Source organism: Etheostoma spectabile, chromosome 8 (assembly GCF_008692095.1).
Source record: "Etheostoma spectabile isolate EspeVRDwgs_2016 chromosome 8, UIUC_Espe_1.0, whole genome shotgun sequence".
In the NCBI taxonomy this organism is placed as follows: domain Eukaryota; kingdom Metazoa; phylum Chordata; class Actinopteri; order Perciformes; family Percidae; genus Etheostoma; species Etheostoma spectabile.
In genome coordinates, this window is record NC_045740.1 from 8,968,488 (window position 1) to 8,996,386 (window position 27,899).

The 27,899-nt window shown below is 39.1% G+C and overlaps 1 protein-coding gene across 4 annotated transcripts; it reads left to right on the forward strand.

Moving 5' to 3' along the window:
• The first annotated feature begins 158 nt into the window (after positions 1–158).
• On the forward strand, positions 159–27,874 carry chd2 (chromodomain helicase DNA binding protein 2). Of its 4 annotated transcripts, XM_032524469.1 has the most exons (43): positions 160–445; positions 1,726–1,791; positions 1,921–1,988; positions 5,044–5,101; positions 6,649–8,549; positions 10,046–10,078; positions 11,918–12,152; positions 12,809–12,895; positions 13,102–13,163; positions 13,616–13,732; positions 14,793–14,975; positions 15,531–15,670; positions 15,789–16,014; positions 16,103–16,203; positions 16,297–16,338; positions 16,486–16,664; positions 16,751–16,875; positions 16,976–17,192; positions 17,291–17,380; positions 17,494–17,684; positions 17,781–17,969; positions 18,068–18,230; positions 18,396–18,548; positions 19,118–19,189; positions 20,533–20,682; positions 20,781–20,929; positions 21,015–21,111; positions 21,202–21,294; positions 21,411–21,584; positions 21,711–21,880; positions 21,985–22,026; positions 22,123–22,262; positions 22,345–22,483; positions 22,598–22,748; positions 23,020–23,142; positions 23,249–23,368; positions 23,822–23,962; positions 24,199–24,315; positions 24,423–24,601; positions 24,689–24,788; positions 24,895–25,084; positions 25,674–25,935; positions 26,041–27,874. In XM_032524469.1, exons 8-43 carry the CDS (start codon positions 12,809–12,811, stop codon positions 26,324–26,326), a joined length of 5,160 nt encoding a protein of 1,719 aa, XP_032380360.1. In that variant the 5' UTR covers positions 160–445; positions 1,726–1,791; positions 1,921–1,988; positions 5,044–5,101; positions 6,649–8,549; positions 10,046–10,078; positions 11,918–12,152; the 3' UTR covers positions 26,327–27,874. The 4 variants fall into 4 exon arrangements, with proteins under 4 accessions (XP_032380357.1, XP_032380359.1, XP_032380360.1 ...); XM_032524466.1 differs by lacking the exon at positions 10,046–10,078 and having other exon boundaries at positions 159–445; XM_032524467.1 differs by lacking the exon at positions 10,046–10,078 and having other exon boundaries at positions 161–445; positions 25,695–25,935.
• The last annotated feature ends 25 nt before the right edge of the window (positions 27,875–27,899 follow it).

Here is a 27,899-nt window from a genome sequence, read left to right on the forward strand (position 1 = left end):
TAAATGTTGACGTAAATGAACGTCCAATTTCGCTTTAATTGATTGCTTTGCTGCGTACAAAGTGTAGCTATTCCTTCATGACTAAAAACAACGTTCAAATAGTTTTGGTACGACACCTTTGGTGTTAAAGAAAACGTTTAAAATGTATTGCTATAGGTTTGAGCTAAGGCAGGACGAGTTTCGGCGGGTTAGAGCTAGCTAGATGGGGCTGGAGAGGAAGTGGAGTTTGGCTTACGTTGAGAGGAAAGTGGGCAGAGCCGCTGAAGGATATCAGCTCAGGCAGAAGCAGAGAGAACACACACAACAGAGAAGCAAGGCGTCGACAACGGAGAAGAGGAAGGGCGGAACGATGCGGCCGAAAGACCCACCAAAACGACGAAAATTGCCCAAAAATGCGACACAGACAGGGGTAGATGACGGCGGGTAGACTCAGGCTGGGAAATGGGTAAGAACCTACGAGTATTCTTAAATTTGTAGCTGAAAAATACGAATCGGGTGTATGGCAATATGGTGGATACAACGACAGTAAGACGCAGTGTTGTAAAAATGGCCATGATGTGTTGTCAGCGAAGAATACTGAAAACGAGGTAGTAAGTGTAAAATGCCTTTTAATTGTGTTTTAGTTGATGGAATTTGCATGTTTGGTAGCTCTTCTTTGTGTTACTTAAGTTAATATTTAGACAAGTACATTTGTCCTCACTTGTTTGGAGTTATTTTATCCTACGCATTTAAAATTTGCTTTGTCCTTGAAAGGGCAAATGACCTTGTGTGAATTTACTCGACAAAAATATTAAGTATAAGCAGATGTTTCGTCTTTTAAATGTCGTATTAAGAATGATTGGCATCAACACAACAATGTGGAGAATTTTGTTTCTTTTCAGTATATTACTTTTTTTGAGGTTTTTCATCGAATTGTAAATAAAAAGAATATTTAAAAATCGATAATTTTTCACATTGTCTGTACACATAGTGTACAGATGTAGTTACTAACAATATTTAAGCAAGTGTTAGACGCTTACTTACTTGCTAAATAATTAAAAATAGTTTAAATAAATTGTAACAATTGTATAAATGCTCAAAATATGAATATTGACTGCAATTCTTCCATTGTAGACACTATGCTGAAACTATACTTAATTTGTTTGCCAAAAAATAGGTAATAAAAGCTTAGACTTCGAAATACAAAATAGGGTGTTGGCTTTTAACCCTTTCAGGCACTGAATAGAGGAGTAACTTAAATATGTACATTCATTTTGTTTTCCATTTACATTACATCTGTACATTACACATATGAAGACATTTTTGTTAAAGCCTCACTATTAGTAATTGAATTTGAGAAAACACTAAATACTGCATTAAAATAAAATAAAATACATTCATCTTAATATCACATTATGGACAATGTTGTGGATGTATCCACACATGAAGGCAAGTACTACACATAATGTAACAGATTCTATTTTATAATGGTTAGTTATATATTAAGCTATATTGTTAAATCCAAAAGATTAGTATGTTGAGCCACTAAGACACAAAGATGCAACATTTTCCCGACTAAATGTGCTACCACTTATTGACGATTTTCTTAATCTGTTAATGAGCTGTGAAACATTCTTAAATAATCTTTAAAAAATCTTAAAACAAATAGCCTATTCATTTACAGTTTGCAGATATGTTAATGTTTTAACTACAAAAATGATCATAATCTTGTTTTGTATTTTGCAGGAATTCCCTTGATCTTTTACGAATTGCGTCAAAGAAGAAACAAGATCATCTGACCCAAGCTAAATGGTATGTTTCCTTTAACCAGTCAAGGCTTTGACGAACCAGCTTCATTGTCTTTACTGCTACATACATGAAGCCAGTAGGGTGTGCTGTTGTCACGTTTTATTTCTGAACCTTTGTTTTTCTACATTAAAGGGTTGACATGTAGCCACCATGGAGTTGCAAATTGAAGGTTTCAGGAGATTGCACTGCAACAGAGATTTGTAAGTATCATTTTTTTAAACGTATATTAAGTGTGCAGAAAATTCCTTGCATAGTACTTTTTCATTGAACCCTTCCTTTTTGTCAAATACTGAATGGACAGTTTTTTTTTTACTGACAAAAACAGCAGAGTGAACAGTGTATTCTTTAACTTCTGTGTGTATGTCATTATTAGGAAATACCGCTTGACGTTATGTCTAATGTAGTTACTATGAATTATAGCGGTTCATTTTGACTAAAAGTAGCTTAATGACAGTCGTGTTTGAAGTAGGACAGTTTTGCCCCCTAGTGTATAAGGTGGCAAGGACGTACATATCAACAAAAAATGCATATGTGATCAAACGCCTGACTCCAGGAGAGAGATTTTCATGTTTTTTTTTTTTAAATAAGTATGTAAATTAAGCTCATACATTATAGAGCACTTTAACTTTAAATGGTTTTGACTTATTAAAATAGTTTGACAGTTAAGCATACTGCTGAAAAGTAACTAAAATCATAGGATGCGCCCAGAAGTTGTCTTCGATGTTGGCCTCTTTCGCACGCTTTTTTGAATATTCAAAGTCTTGAATTTTTTTTTAGAGTTATCAAGGGAACATTTAAAGCAACACTAGAGAATGTTTTGTACTTTAAAAAAAAAAAATGTTTCCAACACCCTTTCAGTCACCCTTTCATCAACTCGTAACAGGGTGAACCGCACTGCATTCGCTTTGCGGCTCTCTACCGGCTATAAGCCCACCATGCAAGTTTGCCAGATCGGGTAGCGGATCTGTAGTTCCAATGAGACATAATGGGACAGTTCTGCTTTCAACCTGTAGAGGGACCAAAGCAGGAAAAGTTACATAGTGTTGCTTTAAAGACTGATTCCTTTATGTATTGGATTTTAATAAACATTCAGTTATTAAAAAAAATGTTTTATTTATATATTTTAAAAATAACGTCCAGGTAAGTAATATGTTCATAACGGTCTTTCAGCTACTTCACTAAAGCATTTCAAATCGTTATTCTTTTTGTTTAAACATGTCCCATGTAATAATAAAAAAAACTTGACAACTGACAATCATCACATTGCACTTGGTCATATTTAAAAAACTCTTTAAAACACTAACTGTGTCTTCTAATAGGGTTGCACAATTAATTGAATATTAATCCTCATTAATCAACATTATCCGTCATTAAATGAACAGATTTGACTTTTATATTGACGTTGAAAATGTGTACTACGCTCAAAGAAAATGCAGCTAAATACAAAAACAAAGTACTTCCTAAACTACCATGCAGCCAACAGGGGGAGATAAAGATGTTCTGGCATCACTTTTGGTGAGCCCTCTTGCCGCTGCGCACGCACCCTGTAGTGGCTGCATGTGAACATTTTTCTTGAATGATTACAAAATACTACAAACTGCAGTGCGATTAAATGTGTGAAGGCCTTGATAATGTTGCCTCACTGAATCCCGATCCTTGTCCAACATCAACTCCGACCTCAATAACAGCGACACTGTACAGTGGTCACCATATCCATCCTGCTCCACAAGACACTGAAATAACAAATGCATTTGCATTCAATTTGGTCAAAGATATGGGTCCTTAAGCTTAATTAAGCATTAAAAATAAAACTGATCTCAATATTAATCACAATAATCATGAAAATCCTTTTGGCTATTATCATGCAGTCCTAGCTGCAAGCCAGCAAGTGAGTTTGGTAGATTTGTGATCCCAAAATATATGATCACGCTTCAATTTCCTCAGTGCGAAGATACTTGCCATGCAGACTTCTAGCACAAATCAGCTCGGGAGAATACTGCTAACATCGCTCATACTGCCATATCTGTCAGTAGTTTGACAACCTGTACAACATCCCAAATGTAATTACATTACAGTTTTGATAACATGTTAGTTGCCAAACTGGCATTTCGCAAGGGTAATTGTAAAAGAACCATTTGCTAATTTGGGTACAATTACAGGTACAGATTCATTCTAGAAATGCAATTTAATTATGACCTGTATTAATTTCATTAATAGCTATTTGCTCAACATAAGTTTATTAGGTTCATTTGATCTGCGTTGTTCATCATTTCCTCATGTCAGTACTTTTGGTTTTTAGACACCAACATTTCAGCTTAATGCTGCCATTATTAGCATTTTTTTTTTTTTTTTTGCCAAAAGAATGGCATTGTAGAAACGATTGTATCAGAATATTAGGAAAAGGCACATTTTAAAACGGAAAGAAAAATCTTAACTTGCAACATAAACACAACCATTTCTTGTGATAAGGGATGCATGGATAAGGCATCTCTGAAACAATAATTGTAATTTGTTAAATATTTTCCATGGACATTGCTGAACTAAATAATGATAGCAAGCCGCTCTAAGCCTAGAAAAGCGATTTGCATTTTTGTTTTGCATTTTTCCAAAGTGTAACAAATAGCTGTATAAACTGTCAGGAGTCCTTATGACAAAAGCCTAAACCTATAAAAACCTCCCCCTAAAGAACATCAAATTTAAACCATACAATTAGCAACATCAATTGTTTAATTTGAGACTATGAATTTAGTAGATTTTTTTTAAATGATAAAAAGAAAAATGTTGCAGTCAATTGACAACTGTGAGATACATGTTTCCCATGAGCACATAAATGCACCACACAGGACAAGAATTGTCAACAGACTCAGTGACGTGTTCTGTTCACGTTTGCACATGCCTTAGTTGACAATGCAGGTGCTTTACTGACTGTATTACAGGCATTGCTTCTTGAAAAAAAACAGAAACCGTAGCTTTCCTGGAAATTAAATTCCAGCACAAACATTTTTCGTATAGAAATCAGCTATTAATCAATAGTTTTTACAGTTAAGGATGGAGATAATTGTGTAGTTTCTTCAAAGTCAAATGATTGTATGCTGGAAATTTTTTTTTTAAAGACATCTTTAGTCAGTTGCAATTAATGTGTAAAATCAGAAGATTCAAATGCCAGGTCCACTTATTTACTATTTGTGTTAATGTGATGGTGATATAGGTGTACAAATGTCATGTATCATTCATTGTCTTTCATCTTTTCCACAGCGGAGGAATGAGACCGATGTGAAGATTTTCGAATTTTGAAGAAAAAGAAGACAGCTCTGTAAGTTTTCCATGTTTATGAGTATTTATTCACATGCTTACTGAGCTTGTTAATATCATGGATAGAAATTCGGACTTTCTATGGATTAGGTTACTTATATCCTATTAAGATAGTTTGAGGATAACACACTCCTATTTAAAGCATACTCTATTAATCTGGAATGTATTGTTGCCATTCACTTTTAGTTCTAGTTCTAAAGGCTAGCAAATGACCGAGGTGTTAGCAGGTAGAGTGCATAAACAAGGGGTGCATTTGTATATGTAACTTTATTTTGATACATGTGTAACAATTTTTATTAGGTGGCTACTCTTATTATTGATTTAATATTATAAGCTAGTTTTACTGTGGCTTTATGTGGACATTGGCTGTGATGCTAACCCATTTCTCAAAGGATTTATATATTCTCAGTTTTTGCTTAAATTTGTATTGGCTCATCGCCTAATGTTGAAAATGTGATAAAACATGGCTGAAACAATGTCACAACTTTTTTTACTGCCATATTTCAACACTTCTGACTCAGCTACTAGGGACATTTTTTTTTTGTGTTAGTAGTAGTAGTAGTAGTAGTAGTAGTAGTAGTAGTAGTAGTAGATATGTGAAAATTGCGATTGTTTAGAGTTGCTTAAATAGTTATTGGATGCTCATGTTCTCCATCTGTTGGTTGATCATATATTGGCTTTGATGACTTGGGTAAACATTTTGTCAGTTTAGGCAATGGATCTTAGATTGCAAACCGCATTGTTCGCTCACATACCAGTGTTTTGTTGATCGTAATTTGTTTGAACATCACTGTTAAGTTCACGCAAAACATGTTGTGAAACAGGCTAACTCTAGAATCATCATACCCTGGTGGTCAGTTGATAAATTTATTTGCAAATTTATTGTAGCATTTACTCAACTCAGACTTCGTTATGCTGATTACTTCAAATGTACCAAACAATATATCAATTCAGAGCCTAAGAACAATTTAATAGATCTTACATTATCATCAGTATAGCTTGTTGCACTTCATACTGTCTTGGCCAGGACTGAAGTTGTAAAAGAGATTCTGAATCTCAATGGGATTATTCCTTTTTAAAATAAACGTTAATAAATAAAAAATAAAAAAATACTGTATAACTTAGTACCAAGAATTGTTAAGCGTGAGATTCTGCCAGAATCTTTTTACGTGATGCAAAAACATGTTTGGTGGTAGTATTTCAACAGCGTTGATCCTTTTAACAGTTATGTCGATAAATTACGAACATTACCCCCCCCCATCTGTAGTTAGCATTCTTTTGATATGACTTTAATTACAATATTAGAATAGCAATTTTGTTTAAATGTAAAAGTAACAACTGTGTACTTGCAGAAACTCATATTTTAAAATACATGAACATGCACTTCCGCAATGCTAGCTAACACAACTGAAAGCTAGCCATCCATGTATGTTTCTAAACTATCTTACTTTTAGTCTCGTTTAACATGCCTTCTTTAACTGCTGGACAGTGAATCATTTCAGTTGCACTATGGGCTTACAACTTTTCCTTCTTTTTTATCCTATCAAGACGGCATTCAACTGGATATTGCTGAAGTGGAGACAGCGTTGTTTAACGTGAAGATGGCAAAGTGGTTTGGCACTAGCCACATTTTGACAAGATGAAACTTTTTTTTCTGACTGGACTTTGACGATGGATTTTTGTTTTTTACGACAATGTGGACGCTGGAACACCGTTGCTGGCTGTACAGCGGACTTGAAAAATTATACTGTTTTTGGAAACAAATCAGCCTTTGTACATTTGATATTCGAATGTTGTTTTTTAAATAAAGTGTATCTCGTATTTTTTCCTGGCTTTGTTTCTTTAGCTAATAACCAGAAACTTCCAAGAGGATATTTGGCGTATTATTTTGATAATGTTTAAGTCCATTACCTCGGCTGTTTTGTTTTAAATATTTCAGCTAATCCGTACAACAAATTAATTTGGTTAGCACTGACTTTGTGTCACTACACTCAAGGTTTTACCGCAAAATTTATAAGCAAGCAGAGTTTACGGTAAACTTCGTACTGGGTTGATGAATCTCCTGATGTATACTCTCTTTTCTGGGTGTTCTACAAAGAATATCATCCCTGGATTAGTGAGATAAAGGAAAAGGGGTAGTAAATTAATAAATTCAAACAGTTCAATACACCAATTTTTGTAAGGTACATTGTAAGTAGAAAAGATTTTGGTCTCAACAAAAATGGTTTCCAAAGGCTTTCTAAAATGGCCCCTGGTGGTTCTTCTTCCTGTCTGAACAGGAAGTGATGCAATTGGTGCAACAGAACAAATATACTTTTATAAAGGCCCTGGGTATTCATACCTCTTTTTGAAGTGGGCAGTAAAGGTCTGAACCTCAAGTCTGGGGCTGAAAATAAATGTAAGTTTATATAAAAGCAAATTTTAAACATAATAAAAGGGGTGGGACTTAAACATCACCTGAGTGTGGGGTAAATGGAAATAACGTCAATCAAAGGCAAAGCTTTCAGAGCTAGGAAGGAGCTCTAGATGGCGGCTGAGCCTTGGGAAGGGTGCCATGGGCTTTCGTCAGACCGTTTCTCTTGCCCGTTTTTCGATCGAGACCACTTGCTTTTGATTAAAATGTAAGTGCTGTGATCGTACAATAGGTGTTTTAATAAGAATTTTGGCGTATAGTGAGGTTTTTGGGCTGATTTTTCGAGTTGTACGAGCCGTCTGTGCTGAGGGAGTGCTTGTCGTTGTTTTCCATACTGGTCTATGGCAGCCATGGCGCGCCTCCATTTTTAGTGTGCTGCTCGCCTCTGTCGCTCAGAGTCTGACAGCAGATGAAGACTTTAAAGGCCTAAAATGTTTTCGAAACAAGGCTATTTTTTGTAATTTATTGTTACGTTATTATTTTTACAGTTTTTTTTATTCGAGTCGGATAGACGCCTGTGATAGATCGAACGTGAATCTAATAGTTCTTTTATAGGTTACCACATTTCTTCACATTGAATTGGTCTGTTTACATTGTGTAGCGCATAATTTACTCATTTTCTCATGCTTAAACCTTATTTTTCTTACCCATCATGCGATGACGCAGTTGGAATTAATTGCATGCGGCTTGATGCGAGGACTATATTAAACGACATACAGTGGATATTTAACGTATTGTAACAGCACCTGCCATTTGTCTTTAGTTGTATTTCAAATCAGCGATGTAAATAATGATCGTCAAATCCTTCGATTTAATGCCTCTTTTCTTAACTCGTGTCGCACCTCCTGGATTTTAACTGCCACCTGAGCAAAGGCAATCGTGTGGGACTTGTGGTAGTTCATGCTTCCTCTAACTTTTTGACAGTAAATACCAGGACAAAAGACCATTCTATTACAGATTTTCAGGATACTATCATGATGAAGAATAAAACTAAAAAGCAAGAGGATGAAGGATCGACTCAAAGCAACGCATCAAGGTATGATACCTAAACTTTTAAAAAACCTTTTTCATATCTGGTGGGATTGTTTACCTTGTCAAGCATGGTTGATCACCTGTGTATACATTTGCGACGTTGTTTTGATGAAGTGCACCACTGTCATGAGTGACCTTGCTATTGTTTAATAGCCACACCCTGATTTTCTTACCATTTCTTTCACTCAAAACTGAGGTTTCAGGCCTGTGTTCAGACGACATTGCCCTCAAGATGTATGTGTTAAGACCACAACAAAACTAATTTGTCCTGTAATATGTTGCTAATTTGTCACAAATGTTTCATGTTCTATCGCTATAATGTAATGACCTTGTCTAACTAACGTTAGTTGGTACTGCATTGCACCATTTTATCAACGTTGTTGCTTGGTTTTTATTTATTTCAGAAACAATGTATTGCTTTGGTGTTGAGTATGGTCATTATTATATCCACACAAGATTTCTTAAAACATACTATGTCATTAGTTCTTTGACCTTAAATCCGGTTGCATGTGGCTTCAATATAAATGTTTATTTCAACCTGTAAGCTTTCATCTGGACATGCATTTAAAGTTTTGACCAAGTTATTAAGTTTAAAAAATAAAAATAAATCTAAGTTTGCTTATTCAGGTCCATCATCCCAGATATTTTAATGCCTTGTAAATCATTTTGTTTGCTTTTAGATGAATAGTTAAACTCAAAAACTACTACTACTACTTAGTGTTTTATGACTCTTGTCAGTGTTCACATGCTTACGTAACATACCCTTTTAACCTCCAACTCTTTAATCTTAGGTGAATGGTGTTTTTACTTTTGTTTTGTGGTCTTTTTTTTTGCAATGGGACAGTTTCAATTAAGCATGTTTGTCTTTATACACACTGATTGTTTATTATTAGAATTAATGAATGATTGCTTTCACTTGTCACATTTTAGCCATTGATGGCCCCTCTCCTATACATCAGTCATTTTTAAGTATCATAAGTTTCGAAGGCACTTTTTGTATTATTAACCTAATGGATATTGATGGTTAGTTGCAGCGTATGTTTTGAACATGTTTGATGCTTGTAAATATTTTTTTTAAATCTGGCTTTATCTGTATTACTTCAGGTAGATTAAATTTAAAGGGATACAGCCAGAAGGGTTGACATTTCAACATTATATTTCTTTTACAATATTGTCTGCTGTTCTTTTTTTAGAAACATGGTAAATATTTGCAAGTGTGTATCTATTATCCTCAGGTACCTGGATCGTCAAATATAAAAACAAGTGGTAACACTTTTATTTTCATCAATAAAGATGGTTTTTAAAACTAATACCAGGTGCATTTGCATGGTGTCAGAACAATGCAGGAAACAGCATAAGTGATTAGCCATTTTGTTAAAAGATGTTTGTATTTAGTTCATAAATGCAATGGCCCAATGTAAGTTTTTAGTGTTAGAATTGCTGCCATGTTTAACAAAAAGAATAATGCAGCCTGATCACAATAGACTGTTGTGTTTTTAGATAAAGACACAGACGTTTGGATACTAAATGCAGGTAATCACCCACACAGCCTTTTACTGACTGTACACTGCAGCAGGTTACATCACAATTGTAGTTTCTCTGTGTGATCTTGTGGCAGCCATTTTAGTATTTTCAGCTGTGTGAAAAATGTCTTCTGCTACTGATGACAGCCTAACTTTTTCATACTGATAGATGAGCATTGTGGGTATGCCCAGCAGTAGAAAGAGCAGCTGAAAATCTGGTGACTCAATGTAAAATTATATTTTACTGGAGTACTATATAAATGCTTTCCTGAGTCACAAAATGGCCCTTGCATTGTGTGCCCAGCTTGCTCACTTATCTATTAAAACTGAGCTCAGAACTACATGGAGGAGGAACAGGAAGAGTTCATAAATTGGAAAGCCTGCACACTGCTGTTATAGGCTAGACTTCCACCTAGCAACACACCAGCCAATAATAATTCGAGATTATGTTCATGTCCCGCCCACTTTTGACCTTACTTAAAGCGGAAGCAGCCATGCACTTCCGAGTTCGTTCATTGCGGCTGGTCGAACTGCACGTGTTTCAGGCAGTGCATTGTAATCATTTAGTGGAAAAATTGACGGTACTCTTCAGTATTATTCCGATAGTTAAATATCAATAAAATTGTTCTTTATACAGTAAGACAAGACACATGTTCTTTATACAGTAAGACAAATGTAAATCCTTTTGTTTTTTCAAAACACCCACCCGATACGTGAAATAATGATTTTAAGCCTGTATACTAATTTTAAACTTTTAAGAGAGACGCTGTTCAAAGCGATGCATGTAGGGCAATGATTCCTACGGATTCATTCTCAGTGAGTGCAGCGTCCCCACGTGCCCAGACAAGGTACTGCAGGTGTGGAAACCCAGACAGGAGAGGTCACCATCATATTAATTTATTGTCATCTCCAAAAATCCGCTAAGGTCTGTTGAAAAAAGAAGACGATACTTTTGTATCCCAATTGAACTTTGTTGCATTAGGACTTACCCCCTGTGACATGTAGCATATCATCTTGTTTTAGGGTCCCAAAATCATTTAATGCTCCTTGTTTGCAGTTTTTCTTTTCCTGAATAAATGACATGTGACAGTGGTTATCAACTAGAGGGTTTCGACCTCTAAAGGTGACCCAAGATAAATATAAGGAGTCATTTGTTAAAGAAACTTCTTTTACGTGCAATTTCTGTCATTTTTCCAACTCTGAATAACTTCATCTCTTTAGGTCTTTAAAATTCTTTAAATGAAACTATCTGGGAAGAACAAACATCACAATTTTGTTAATTGCTCACAACTCATTGCCAGCTAAAGCCATAACCTGTGATGTGAGGTCACAGGTGACATTGCTTCAATTTAAGGAGTCAAACGCTAAAATGGATCAATTCAGATTGTTGAGAATATGAACTGGGCTAGTAAATGTTCATACTTTTTTGTTCCACTTGATTATTTAACTGCTTTGTGTATACGTCACAAGTAATTGCAGGTTAGCAGAGATGAACGATTAGTAACAATTATCTTAATGACTAAAAGGATTTGTGGGCCTTAGAGGGGAATGAGTTACGGGTTATTATAAGACTGACTTAGGAACATGCTGCATGATGTAATTAGGTTTCTGTTTCCTCTCGGCTGACAGTCACAACTTACTCATGCCATCAAGCTCTTGTTGTTTCTCCATGTTGTAGTGAGAGTGTGTGCACTTTGAGTTTGAATTTGAAGACATTTGTAAGTTTCCACAACTGTACTCACATTTTGTCTTGTTGTTGTGTTGTTGTTGGTTGTACAGAATTATGTAAAACAGAGCTCAACATTTGCACTGCAGACTCGAAAGAATGAACATGTTCTTGTTCCTGTAGCAATTCAGCCTCTGAGGAATCCAACAGATCTGCGTCAGAGTCGGGGAGTCAGTCAGAGAGTGAGCATGGCAGTGAGCAGAGGAGATCCCACAATTCTGAGTCAAACAGCTCCTCAGAGTCAGAGAGTCACTCAGAGTCGGAGAGCGGCTCTGCAGGGTCCAAATCACAGCAAACCACAGCCGAAGTGAAAGACAAACCAGTTAAAAAGAAGGAGCGTCTGGCTGATGTGAAGAAGGTAAACGTCACTGAACTCTAGAGAGAGCCTAAGTCTTCTCTGGCAACTTAATGTTTTAAATGCAGATTCCTCTCCTCTAATAGTGGAGACCAAGTTAACTTTGTTTGTGTAATCAGGCTCTTAATGTGATTTATGAAGGTTTGACATGCAGGACAGTAGTTGCAGGCTAAGTTTTACTTTAGCCACATTGTCTGTGTATCTATGGTACGCTAGTGTCCCAGTTCCGTACTTCATCCTAATCAGGTTTTGAGTATGCAGTGTTCACAATAAAAAGGTGACAAAAAGTATACTCATAATAGTAAGTATGCATACTACAAAAAATGCTTGACTTTTAAATGTGCTGTTGATGTACACTATTGTTCCATAATGCAGTGCACAAAGGGAGAGGAAGTAATACTCAGCTATTGGGTAACAGGTGGTGGTAACCGCTACAGAATTTCTTTTACATTTTAATCAAACCGCATGCATTTTTGATCGACCTTCATCAGCACACATGATGCATATAATGCACAAGATCATGAAAACAATATCATCATTTGCAGCCCAATAACATATGCTTACAAAGTAGAATGCAGAATGGAATTGGGACATATTATATTTGTATTGTGCTAGAGAAAGTCAGCGGCTCTCTGAAAGCAGTCTGCCCCTGTTTACAGATGTGGGACGAACATCCAGATGTGTATGGGGTCAGGAGGTCAAATCGCAGTAGACAGGAGCCGGCTCGTTTAAACATTGGAGCTGGGGTAAGCAGATGTGAACAAAAGCTTGAAGGCAGGCAATGAATCAATAGAAGATTAATTATACTAATAAGCGTCATAACCCTCCGCCGCACAAACATTCCTATTAGCAACATTATCAACAAGCCATTTGTGCCATCTAGTGGACGTTTTACAGAACTGCTGTTATTAAAGCTCTTACAGAAATGTGCATCTGCTGACTGTATTTACAGGGTAGCAGTGACTCTGAGAGTGAAAGTCCCAAAAGAAAAACATCTCGAGCTAAGAAGAAAGAGTAAGTGTGGTCATTTTTGGGATTTTGTTTTAATATTATTTTATTTATTTGATAGGACAGCACCATATTCTTTTAATTCTGCCATGTTGAGACACAGATACTACCACAGAACTCTTTTGTCAGCAAGCTTTTTCTTATTCAACACTCTATCCATTCAGTAGTTTTGCACAATCCACATCTGTTTTTGTTGTCCGTCTGTGTTCGTATTGTGATCCTAACCATTTTAAGCTTGTTTGTAAATGGGTATCTGTTTGTTCCAAATGGGCTTATAGTTTCAGTCAGCCAGGTGATGTTCTACATTGACTTCAAATTTGATTGGTCAAATCAACAGCTAGTCCCTGATCAAATTGTGTTTTGGTGAACACCCTGAGGCCAGTATTTAATGAAATCAAAATTTGGTAATAGCAGTGATGGGCCTTAAGGGTGAACTTGTGGCATTTCTTTGTTGTAAGAAATATCTGGAAAGATGATGACTCAAATGATGAAGAGGAGGAGGAGGAGGCTTCCAACAGTACAGACAGTGAGCAGGAAGAGAAAAAAGTTAGATCCAGAAGACTTCCTGCTAGAAGGTAAGAGTGTAGCGAAGCCTGGCCATCAGACAGCTACCCACCCATCATCTCCAAATCATTCCATATTGTGTGAGCAGTTACCCCCCCTCCCCTTTATTTTGTGAAGTATACACCTGAATATCTCAGCCTTATGTTCTAAAATACGTCTAAAATCTAAATCATAAAACATGAGACAAATATTTAGGGGTCCAAACCTGAGGGGCTGGGAACCACAGCAGGGCTGTGGAACCTTATTATTTTTGTAAGGATTATTTTTCTCCTCCATTATTCTCCTCAGAGTAAAACTCGCGGTAAACCTCGGGCGTAACAATTGACCCACTTCCACCACTAGGTGGCGCTATAGCAGAACAATTAAATTGTTATCAGCTAAAGACTTGGGAGCAGTGTGTCATATCCCTCCACGATCCACTGCACCAAATTTGGATTGGCCATTTATTATTGCCTATAATCAACGTTTATTTGTTTGGTCTAAAAACTCAATGCATTTAAATGGGAAATTTGCAAGCGCAATATATCTGCCACAGTAAATGCTATCAACAAGAAACCTGTGAGGATTGTTTGGCATGTCGCTTGGAGGCTCTGTACCAAATTTGATAAAGATAGGTCATTAGGGCCGCTATAATCAACATATACCATTTTGGCCAATTGTTCAGGACGGTTGTTCCTGAAAAGAATTGATGTTCATAGATTGACTATGGATAACAGAATTGATGTTTTACTAACTTTTATAGAAAATAAAACCAGACGGACCAGAGGTTGCGAAAAATCTCCTTTAGGGCTTTGGGATATTTGCAACAGCACTGTACCGCCGACCTTGCAGCTCACACCTCTCAATATTTCCTGACGTTGGCCTCCCCACGTTACGCCACCAATTCGCCGATGTCGACTCTCGTCGGGGCGACTGGCGCAATGAGGCTTGGACCTCGGTCATAACTGCTTGCCGTTCTAGTTTTCAAATTGTAAATAAATGTTACTGCGGTTTGTCAGTTGGCCAAAAGAGACCAAAATCACTGTGACGATGATCCAGGATGTTGGTGCCTCTCTTACCTGTGTTTTACAGACCTCAGACCAAATCATCAACAGCCAAAAAACAGCTGTCTCAAAAAGGCAGGAAGTCTAGGAATCAGGACTCATCTGCTGAAGAAGATGATGACGACGACGATGATGACGACGATGACGACGATGACGACGAAGACACTCCAAAGAGACAGACTCGAAAAAGGGGTGCAACAAAAGTCAAAAGGTGCATTTCTGATTTTGTTTATATGTTCAGAGATTTAAAGATATTGTTGGTGCAGGTGTTCGGTTGCATTGAGCTATTAGACAGGGGCATTTAGTTTAGTTTTCTACATCCACGACATTCCACTTTCGGGATTTTTCCGTTGCCGACGGAAAATCTGCTGGATGTCACTATGTTTGGCCGGATGTCAGTTTCCCTCCACTTTCTTTGTGTTGGAATTTCAAACTGGTTGATTTATGAGGACTAAGGTTAACTGCTCCTCATATCTGCAGGGTAATTCCAGACAGCTAGCTAGACTATCTGTCCAACTTTTGAACTTACACATGTCACACCAAAACAAGTTCCTTCCTGAGACTTTTTTGCAGAGGTGCCGTGGCTCGCACTGCCCATGAGGCTTGTGATTGGTTTAAGAAAATGCTAATGCCATAAACCAGCGCACGTTTTTCTTCCACCCCGGAATGCTGTGTGGACTAGCCAGACCCCCCGTAGAGCTGTGGAGGAAAGTCTGGCAAAGCAGGACTCAACTTCACCCTTATCCCCTGTTCTGTTGTGTTACAGTTACAAAGAGGACCAACATGACTTTGAAACGGACTCTGATGACCTGATTGAAATGACAGGGGACGCATGCGAGGAGCAGCAGGATGACGACAGTGAGACCATTGAGAAGGTTATGGACACCAGGACAGGCAAAAAAGCAGGTGAAGCATTTTCACTTGTCTCTTTCTATTTTTAAAACCACATTTCTCATTAAAATACATTTTGAAACATATATAAAGTAAGTGTATTTATTTATTTATTTATTTTTTGCTCTTCCAGCCACTGGGGCTTCCACCACTGGGTATGCTGTGCAGGAAAATGGGGACCCGAATGAAGGCTTTGACCCCGAAAACGATGAAGGGGAGACTCATTATCTGATCAAGTGGAAGGGCTGGTCCTACATCCACAACACATGGGAGAGCATGGACTCTCTGATCCAGCAAAAGGTCAAGGGACTAAAGAAACTTGACAACTACAAAAAGAAGCACGATGAGCTCAATTCATGGTGAAAATCTTTGTCTTTACATTATCCTTGTCTTTTGGTTAGCTCATCTTTCGAGAAGTTTCATAGTTTATTCTTTCCCTGTTCATAGGTTGAAGAGGGCGTCACCTGAGGATGTAGAATTTCATAACTGCCAACAGGAGCTCATAGCTGATTTAAACAAGCAGTTTCAGATTATTGAGCGGATTATTGGTAAGAATTCATTATGAGATGTGTTTGCTTTTGTCTGGTAGTGCTGCAGATTATCTCTTTTGTTTGTACTAAAATTAATTCTATCATTAACAGCAACAAAAACAGGAAAGACACCAGGAACAGCTGAATTCCCCTGTGAGTCACTTTTCTAGTTTTTCACTATCACTGTTACTGTTTTTTTAAAGGTCTCGTGTGCTACGTATTTCTGTCACTTATCAAGTGCTTTTACTTATTGACACAATTGTTTGTCTTTTTCTAATTATTTGACTGCTCTTTAAACAGCTCATAGTCACAAGATGCCCTCCTCCAATGAGCCGGAGTATCTATGCAAGTGGATGGGACTGCCCTATTCAGAGTGCAGCTGGGAAGATGGAGCTTTGATTGGAAAGAAGTTTCAGCACTGCATCGACAGCTTCATAAACCGCAACTCCAGTAAAACCGTCCCCTCTAAAGACTGCAAGGTAAGGTTTTCATGTTTGTTTTTTTAAATTGCTTCCCTTTTGATAGTATTATATTTGTCTACCCTAATTAAATACATTTGTTTCAGGTGTTGAAGCAAAGACCAAGATTTGCTCCTTTGAAGAAACAGCCGTCATATATTGGAAATGACGTTCTTCAGCTCAGAGATTATCAGTTGGATGGGTTGAACTGGTTGGCTCACTCCTGGTGCAGGTACTGTGTAAATTTGATTTGTGTTTGTTTTGATTCCCTAATTTGAAAATAAGTTGGCTTTTATATAAAAAGCATGCTTTTTCTTATTCTTCGTGCTCAGGTGTAATAGTGTTATCCTGGCTGATGAGATGGGACTTGGAAAGACCATCCAAACCATCTCCTTCCTGTCGTACATGTTTCACCAACATCAGCTGTATGGACCCTTTTTAGTGGTGGTGCCTCTGTCCACTCTCACCTCCTGGCAGAGGGAGTTTGAAACCTGGGCCCCGGACATGAACGTGGTGGTCTACCTCGGGGACGTCATGAGCAGGAAATCGGTACTTTGAATCCTGCAGGGGTTTTCTCATACTGTCTGCTGGTTTCTCCAGAGTTGGTTACATAAACTTACGTTGTTATTCCTGGTGTTTTTATGTAGATCCGTGACTACGAGTGGGTGAACCATCAAACGAAAAGAATACGTTTCAATGCATTATTAACTACTTATGAAATTCTACTTAAAGACAAGGTATGTGCAGTGATTTCTTTAGGATTGTGTTTACATTTTTTATCATGCAGTATGTCTGTGCATGAAGAGAACCGAATCACTGTGGTTTAAAAAAACTTAAAATTTGTCTCCAGGGGGTGCTTGGGAACATCAACTGGGCATTTCTGGGTGTGGATGAAGCTCACAGGCTGAAGAATGACGACTCCCTGCTGTACAAAACATTAATGGAGTTCAGGTCCAACCACAGGCTCCTCATTACTGGCACTCCGCTGCAGAACTCCCTCAAAGAGCTCTGGTCACTGTTGCACTTCCTTATGCCTGACAAGTACGTCCTGGTTTAGAAGTAAAGCAGGAAAAACGCCATCAGTTAGAGTTCCAGCCAGGGATGGGTGACTTTTATTATCTCTGTCGTGCACAACAGGTTTTCTTCCTGGGAGGATTTTGAGGATGAACACGGGAAAGGAACGGATAACGGTTATCATAGTCTTCACAAAGTCCTCGAGCCCTTCCTTCTGCGACGTGTCAAGAAAGATGTGGAAAAATCTCTTCCTGCCAAGGTGGAACAGATCCTCCGTGTAGACATGACTGCACAGCAGAAACAATTCTACAAGTATGATGATTTTTTACGACCTCCGTCTTCGCAAACCTCTTGTGCAGTAGCTGCATTTCTCCTCCCCATTAATTGAATTTGTTCCTCAATATTTCCAGGTGGATTTTAACGAGGAATTACAGAGCTCTTTTCAAAGGCACCCGAGGCAGCTCCTCTGGCTTCCTGAACATAGTTATGGAACTTAAAAAGTGCTGCAACCACAGTTTCCTCATTAAACAGCCTGAGGATCCAGAAACTGAAACACAACAGGAACACCTGCAGGTATGTCTCCTTAAGAGCCCCTTTTAGCTCCCAGCAGCACCTTAGGATGTCTCTGCTCTGCAAAGGAAATTTGTTGTGACAAAGGAAAGTTGAAAACACGACAGACCAAAAGAATGCTCAGCGCTACTTCATTTTTCCTGACAGCCTAACTTTGAACCGTTTCAGGGTCTAGTGAGGGGCAGCGGGAAGCTGGTGCTGCTGGACAAGCTGCTAACCAGACTCCGAGAAAGAGGCAACAGAGTCCTGATCTTCTCCCAGATGGTCAGGATGTTGGACATTCTGGCTGAATACCTCGCCAAGAAGCGCTACACATTCCAGGTAAGATTTGCACAGGGCTACAGTTCTATACTTCGCATCTGCTTTGTTTTCTGCTAAAATAAAGTGTAACATAAAACTAGGCAATGTGCTTTGGGTACCTTTTTTATTACTATTTGCAGAAATATTAGCATAGAAACCATGCATATAGTGCTGTCATGCTTTCCATCGGGTTCCTCTAACATCTTGTAAAAAGTGTAACCTGCTGCACCACCAGTATCTCCAGAAACTGTGTCTACACTGACAGGCTTTTGGGGTGGTTGTGTTGGGTAGGTACGACTCGGATGAGGATCAGATGTCAGTGTTGTTGCGCACATACTCCGCCAGGCTGAGAGATCATGTGGTTATTTATATCAAGTTATTTTCTGCCAAAGACCACACAAACTGCTGCAAGTCACTCGACTCAGGTTGTTTTTGCTGACTTGGTCTCTGGTGTAGACTGTTGTATCAGTCCGAGCATATATACTGGGTACAATGGCATGTCAAGCAAAGTGATGCCAAGGTTATAGTGGAGAAATGCCCGGGAAATATTCAAAGGGTAATTTCTGTGTGTTTGCCTCTTTCCTCTTCAGCGGCTGGACGGTTCCATAAAGGGAGAAATCCGAAAGCAAGCACTTGACCACTTTAATGCAGAAGGCTCAGAGGTATGTGTACTAATAATGTAATTGTTGCTCTTTGAGTTGTAATATTAACATATCACAAAAAGCAGTCTCATTTTATTGGAATCGTGACTAGGGCTGTCCCAGGATGGATTTTTTTTGTACAACACACATTTGTGAAATCATCAAACTGTTGCTGTTACCGCCATTTAAAAATAATTTCAATCTCAGCTGTTCCTAAATAAAATAGTTCCTAAATAAACTTTTCAACTGCATTTATTCCTGTAGTAGTCAAATCGTTATATCGTATATACACTACTGGTCAAAAGAGTGGTTCATTTAGAAATTTCCATTGCGCTCCATTGTAGACAGAATACCTAGATCAGTTGCATAGTTTTTTTAACCAGTGCAGCAGTTGACAGATTACATTATGTGCTTACATTAGTGCAACCGGGTTCTTCAATGCTTTTCTAGTTAGTTTTTTAAAATTATATCAGATTAGTAAACAGAATGGGCTTTTGGAACATTGGATGAACAGTTGATGATAACGGGCAATGTAGATATGGCATTAAAGATCAGCCACACACTCAGATGAGCTGGTATTCTGTCTATAATGGAGTAGTATGGAAATTTGTAAGTGACCCCAAACGTTTGACTGGTAGTGTAGCCTAAATGTTTTTTTATTCCAGTTTTGTCATAAAGATGCGGCCGTTGCTGGAATATTGGTCCGTATCAGAGCATGTGAGCGGAGCGCGAGCGAGCGGGAAAATATCGGATGTAGCACAGAGCGGATGTTTTCAAAAGTTAAAGCGTCATCTTATCTCTCACACCATGGGGGTGGCAGTAGCTCAGTCCGTAGAGTTGGGGCGCTGGTTCAAGTCCCTGTACGGACCAAAAGTATGGTGGTGGACTGGTAGCTGGAGAGGTGCCAGTTCACTTCCTGGGCACTGCCAAGGTGCTTTTGAGCAAGGCACCGAACCCCCAACTGCTCGGGACGCCTTTCCATGGGCTGCCCCCTCACTCTGACATCTCTCCATTAGTGCATGTATAGAACCTGAGCATGTGTGTGTAATTCAGGCCTGTGTGTAATAACAGAGTGTAAAGCGTAGTTTCCCCTTGTGGGATTAATAAAGTATAATAAATTAAACAAAAAAAGTTAAAATAAAAATCCCTGTCCAGAATGGCTCCAACTGAGTTCTTGAGGAAATTTGGGACCCTCCACTCCGCTCACGTGCATTCGGCAGGCATGTCATTGGATTCAGCAAGCCCCCGTTTGTTATTGAACACAGACACACAGGCAACTGAACACTCTTTATTGACAAAAACCCACTTGCGGGGTAGGATTACATTTGATGGTGTATGTTGAGGTGTGTTGATCTGTTTTCCAGGACTTCTGCTTCCTGTTGTCCACCAGAGCTGGAGGTTTAGGGATAAACCTGGCCTCAGCAGACACTGTAGTCATCTTTGACTCTGACTGGAACCCTCAAAACGACCTGCAAGCACAAGCCAGGGCTCACAGGATTGGCCAGAAGAAACAGGTAATCCATGGCTCAAATTGATGGCTTTCATTGTAGATATGCTCCAGAATTGAAAGATTGGGTAGTAAGAAAATTACATCTATGCTTTCCTTTCATAGGTGAATATTTATCGACTTGTCACCAAAGGGACAGTGGAGGAGGACATTATTGAGAGGGCAAAGAAGAAGATGGTTTTGGACCATCTTGTCATACAGAGAATGGACACCACTGGTCGAACTGTACTGGACAGCAACTCAGGAAACACAAAGTAAGATGTCAGAAATCATCTTGTTTAATTTTAAGATACTGAAGCTCTCTGTGTGTTTTTAACTTTGCTTCTTTTTTTGCTACAGTTCAAACCCGTTCAATAAAGAAGAACTGACTGCTATCCTCAAATTTGGTGCAGAGGAGCTTTTCAAAGAGGCAGAAGGAGAGGAGTCTGAACCACAGGTACTGTATTATGGCTAATTATCTTTTGTCCATTCAAAATACTTGTTTTTCATATTTGAAAATCAAACCAGAATGTATTTCTTTCTGTAGGAGATGGATATTGATGAGATCTTGAGGCTGGCTGAAACAAGAGAAAGTGACCAGGGCTCCAGTGCTACGGATGAACTTCTGTCTCAGTTTAAGGTACCGGTTTCTATCGCAAAGTTTTTAAACACCTTGATCTGAAATTATGTCAATGTCAAGCATCCCTTTCTTTCAACTTCTTAATAGTTTCCTTCTTTCTCCTCATGTCGCTGCAGGTGGCCAATTTCTCCAGCATGGAAGAGAGCACTCCAGAGTTTGCGGATAAGTCCATACGGGAATGGGATGATATCATCCCTGAAGAGCAGCGACGCAAAATCGAGGAGGAGGAGAAGCAGCGGGAGATGGAAGACATCTTCATGCTGCCCAGAAGCAGGAGCTCTAACAAGAGGGTAAGGTTTATTTTAGAAAGGCGTGTTGTTCACTTACAGTGAACTGTTTATTTTAAGATGCTAACCATCTTCCAGCAGCTTATTTGTATTGGGTCATCAGGTGTCGCTGTGGTTCCTCTCTTTCAGGCTCAAGCCAACGATAGTGACAGCGACGTGGGCGCCAAGCTGAAGCACCGCTCCTCAGGCTCTGAAAGCGAGACTGATGATAGCGATGATGAAAAGAGGCCGAAGAAGAGAGGCAGACCCAGAGCTCGCAAAAACAATGTGGAGGGTTTCACTGATGCGGAGATCCGCAGGTAAAATATTTATTGAGCTTTTTTTCTGTTTCTACTTTTTGTATTATCAGCGTTTCCTTTCATGTACACAATTTAAAATGTATTAATGATCATGTCATTAACAGGTTCATTAAGGCATACAAGAAATTTGGATCTCCACTCGAAAGGTAAGCATTATACAATGATATTAATAATAAATGTATGCCTACATAATTTGATTGCATGGTTTGTCAGACAACGGGATTTCTCATTTCTGTGTCCAGGTTGGAGGCCATCGCTCGAGATTCTGAGCTGGTTGACAAATCCATAGCAGACCTAAAGAGACTTGGTGAACTGATCCATACTAGTTGTGTGACTGCAGTGCAGGAGCACGAGGAACACCTTAAGGAGAACCCAGTTGAGGGTATGTTGGGTTTACTTGTTTAGAGTTATTTGAAATCATTGCATTTTTTCAGGCCTACTAATTATGCTTGTTGTTATTCCAGCCAAGGGTCCCGGGAAACGCCGAGGAATTAACATCAAGATTTCAGGAGTGCAGGTCAACGCCAAGTCCATCATCCAGCATGAGGAAGAGTTTGAGCCCCTGCACAAAGTTGTGCCCTCCAATCCTGCTGAGAGAAATAAGTAAGATGCCACTGCAGTTAGAAGGAGGAGCATGGGCTTTTGTTCAAGATACAATATTAAGAGTAAGTGCATTTGTGTTGCAGATTAAATTTGACAAGTCTCTGTTTCCCATAGGTTCACTCTGACATGCAGGGTCAAGGTAGCCCACTTTGATGTAGACTGGGATCTGCAGGATGACATCCAACTCTTGCTTGGTACTTATGAGCACGGCTTTGGCAACTGGGATCTGATCAAGACGGACCCTGACCTTAAACTCGCTGATAAGGCAAATGTCTAATTTCTACCTTTATCACTTTATCACTCAAGTTGGATCAATGGATATCTAAATATAAGAACACAAGCACACACTGCTTAAGTTAATACATTTATTGTGTGCTTTTGGACCAAAACTTTCCCGTTTAGATATTGTATAATATGTTTTTATAAGTCAAGACCTGGTCAGATAGTTGAGAATGCTGCTATATTTCTTCTGTAGCTCGTAATCAGCACCTTTTCGAATCATATGTCCGTCTAACATTTACTTTCCCTCTGTGCAGATTCTCCCAGACGATCCAAGCAAGAAGCCCCAGGCCAAGCAGTTGCAGGCAAGAACAGAGTATCTTCTAAAGCTGCTGAAGAAAGAACAGGACAGTACAGACGTGTCTAAAACTGGGGAGGAGGTACGCTGCTATTACTCCCTGGGTTACTAATCCATACTGTTTTCACCACATGAAGTTTGCCTTTGACCTACCTCCCACACAGCTCATCCAGTCTCTTCCTCCACAGGTCAAAGTGAGGAAGAGGAAGTCTCGGGTGAAAAAGGAGAAGATTCTTAAGGATGAGCAGGGCAATGACATCTCCTCCCCCCGCCTGTCCGACAACCCATCAGAGGAGGGCGAGGTCAAGGTCCGTGTCATCTGCTAGTCTTTAGGGTTCAGGCTGAGTTACGCGTCTGTTTCGAGGTTTTCTGCTACCTACAGTACACGTGGAGTGTCTCATTGTAGCTGATGGGCTTCTCCTAAAATGTTTTTACTACAATAAGTTGCTATGCGTTGTATTTGCTCCTACTTTTTTCAAGTATAAGTAGTGTTTGACAGTAAAAGCAAAGATTTTCACTAAAGACATTTGATTTTGTGACCCAGAAAAGCCACTCTATCGTGTCTTTAATTGCAGTGATGCAAGTGGATAAACTGTAAATCAGGCCCTGCCAACGACAGAGTAACCACTGCAACACCTTCACAAAGAAATGTAATTCAGATATTAATTTAGATAAGCAGAGCAATGGTAGACTTGATTCACTAAATCCTTGTTCTCTCATGTTGTATGACCCTATGGTTGTCTTGTATTGTATTTGAGCAGGATGATGGAACAGAGAAGTCACCCGCCAAGAAAAGACAGAAGAAAAAGGATAACAAAGAGAACAAAGAAAAACAGGGAACTCCTAAAAAGGAGAAAGATGGAGACAAAGAAAAAAAGGGTCCCAAGCCCAGAAAAGAAAAGGTATTTATGACCTTATAAAATGTGCATTGTTCAATCTGTTTTAAATGTAAATGGATGTAATGTTGATGGAAAAACACAAAGCCATTGTAGCATCAAAATGCAACACGCAGCTGAAAGTCTTTAGCTAGAGGGTTGTGGCCTTTTGCCAGTCTGTCCTCCTCCTGTGAATAATTTATTCAAGGTATGATTGGATGAAGCAGGGTAATTGTCTTATGTCTCCTGTTTTTGTATTTCAGGCTAAAGGAGCCAAAGGGAAGAAGACTCAAGGTCCAGTTCACATTACGGCTGGGTCTGACCCCATTCCCATTCAAGGAAAGGAGGATGATGAACTCGACCAGGAGACTTTCAGTATTGTGAGTTTCGTATTTAGTACCCATGCAAAAATGAAGCCTGTGGAGTTTGACAAGTAATTTGTGAACAGTGCACTACAATAATATCAGTACTTTGTACTTGTGTGTAGTGTAAAGAGCGCATGAGGCCGGTAAAAAAGGCCCTGAAGCAGCTGGATAAACCAGATGAGGGTCTGTCGGACCAGGAGCAGCTCCAACACACTCGCACATGCCTACTAAAGATTGGAGACCGGATCTCCGAGTGCCTTAAAGCCTACAGCGACCCTGAACATGTCAAAATATGGCGGAGGTATGATTTGATATTACCTTTTGTGAAATGATTCCTGATGCTCAGCTGTTTAACTCTGCTAATGAGTATTTGTTCTTTTTTTGGCAGAAACCTCTGGATTTTTGTGTCCAAGTTTACAGAGTTTGGCGCAAGGAAGCTTCACAAGCTTTACAAAATGGCACAGAAGAAGCGATCACACGAGGAAGAGGCAAGTGGTTCCTAGCTGTAGTTAACACTGGTTCATCAGGTGTTCGGAAGTGAACTTGATGTTTTGTACATAATCCCACACTGAAAATATCCTGGGACATTTCCAGAAGGAGCAAAAGAAGAAGGATGATTCTGGAGGGAGGGTGAAAAACTTCAGACCAGAATCCTGTGGTTCCAGTCGAGACTCCATGGGTACGTCGTCCTCCAAACCTGGCTCTCACTCGAATCAGCCCGGCCCTCACGGACACCACAGAGAGTCGTACAACTCGGCTAATAAGCGGCACTTTAGCAATGATGGTACGTGAGGACAGAATTATTTTAGTTTAAGGCACAGAAAACTGAAAACAAAGTGAGAATTCGGTGAGCTTTAGAGGTGCTAGCAAGCAGATTTAGTTCACACTGGACAATGCCAGGCTTCCCCGTATCCAGTCTTTGTGCTGAGATAAGCTAACTATTTCCTGGCTGTATCTTCACATTCACCAAACAAATTTCCCCTCCAATGTCAAACTAGTTCTTTGATTGAATTTACTTATTAAATGATGCAATAATGTTTTTTTGTTAAATAGCAGATTCTCAAGATCAAGATAACTTTATTGTCCCCTGAGGGAAATTTGTCTTGGGCATCAGTACTACATTATGCTGCTGTAAACATCATTAAACACAGACTTTACACACACATACAACATACAATCCACCCTACGTTGCAGACAATGCACAAGTAACCAATGACCCTCCCCTGTCAATTGATAACCAAGTATATAAAACCTGAATAATAAAAACAGATAATTCTGTATAAATTGCACTAGAGCACATATAAAAGAAAACAGTATGACCGAAACAAAATACAACCGCCACAATACTATATAACAAAATCACATAAGATCAGATTCTACATGTTTCATTGCAGATAGAGGAGACTGGCAGAGGGACCGTAAATACAATTACCCAAGTAACAGCAACCAGTCATGGCAAGGAGACCGACATCACCAGTATGACCGCTATAAGGATCACTATAGTGATCGACGTCCACATGGAGACTCGTACCGCAGCTCAGGCAGTTACCGCAACAACAGCTCCCCTCGAAAAAGGCCATATGAGCAGTACAGCAACGACCGGGACCACAGGGGTCATAGACCCTATTATGACAGGTGAGAGTTACTCTGTTGACATGAGTTTTAGTTTTTTTATTATATATCACAGAACTGTAATGTCATACAACTGGTTTCATAGCATTGCCATAAATGACATTTCAGGCATTCAGACCCCAAGAGAAGACGTCCGGATGAATTCCGTCCCAGCTACCACCAGGGAAGAGAAGGCCCTCTTCAGGACTTCAGGAGGATGCCAGAGCACAGGCCGGCCGGTCCAGCCGGGCAAGAACACTACAGCAGGCCCTTCCACCCTGACAAACCTCCTCCGCCACAGGACCCTCGCTCCCCACAGGCTCAGAAGTCTCCCCAGGACTCACGCTCTCCGCCAGAGCGGCCCGCAGAGCCAAACACAGTGGCAGATCCTACCTGGAACAACAGGAAAACGTAAAAGTATGACAGTGCTGGCTAAGAAAGTGATCTGGGTGTTAAGTCCAGGTTCAAAGCCACGTACATGCTGCTGATCGACAAGTCTGGACATGCCAATCATAAGCTCACAGTTGGAAAGGGAATCAACATGAACCCTCTTTACCAGCAAAACTATTGTGCTCTTTTCTCCCAGTGGCTGCGAATGATTTGTGACCTGAAGGAAGAGGTTTGTTTTCCTCTTGTCATCTTCAAGATGGAAAAAAACTAAAACAAGCATCTTTATTTAAATTGATTGACTCAAATCAGTTAACCATGGTAAGACTGAATGGAGTGTAAATGGATGCTTAGTCCCATGGACTATTTTCTAAGGAGAATTTAGGATACATGAACCGATGACTGATCTTAATCCTAAAAGTGCCTGAAGGCTTTGGCCTTTCTGAATGGTAAATGTATGGGATTATTCCCAAAGGAAGCATGACATGGGAATTATTTTTTTGTGTTTAGCTTTAAGTCTTGCAAATGATGACAATTTCGATACAAAAGAATGTGTTCATCATCATCTGCACCTTCAAAATGTTTATCTTGAACATGTAGCTGAACTGAAGCACCATGTGGGTTAAAATGGTGGTTATGTCTCCTCTAAACACTCTACAAAAAGGTTTTTAGCTAATTCAAATTGCTCATGTGTACAAATAATCATTGTTTCTGTAATTGTGTAGCTACATAAATCATAGCAATCGTCTTGCTTTGTTCACTCTAACCACTTTCCCTCTTAGTAGGCCCAATGAAGCTTTGTAAGCAGTATTTATTGCAAAAATGTTTGCAAAGGCTCCTAACACTATGACTTAGAACAATCCTTTTAATTTTGCCTTTCAGTATTCTGATGATTAAGAGCGGTACTTTGGTGTAATTTCATTAATTCGTCTAGCCACATACAGTATGTAAGTACTCAATTATGTCTGAATATACTACGTGATAAAACATTTTCTTTCCTTATCCATTGTTGGGCAATGCTGTTGCTGGTAAGTTGTTGAAGGGTTATCAGGAAGTTGCTGATTACATTTGGTTATGTTTATTACCTTTGGTCCCTCTTTTCCTGTGCCAAACCTGCTCTGGCCCTCAAATTTAATTTCTTTTTTTTAAGCTTCTCCATTTGTGCCTTATTTATGTGACTATTATCATACTGTATATTGTTCATGGACAGTACTGGGGCCTAAAACAGGCAGGATGTAGTATTACTCATTTTTAGGAAATTGCTCTAAATGAAAATGTTAAGGGACTACGTATTCTGGTCATCATGTGGTTCAGTGGTTTTTCAAAAGAGTTGATGATTTGAGGGGAAAACATAAATATAAAGAAATCATGTGTGGTGGTCCAGGGCACTTAGCCAACCTGTTACAGTGAACAGCCAGCGCACCTTTTCTTCCATGTTAAGAAAGCTATAGTTCCTGTATCATATGTTCTTCAAGAAAGTCAAAATAATTTATATTTGTGACAAAACCACTCTTCATGAGACATGTGCTGTACATATGTTTGGACATATGTAATAAACTTTGTTACACAATGAAAATGTGTCTACTTTCATTTCCTTGTGG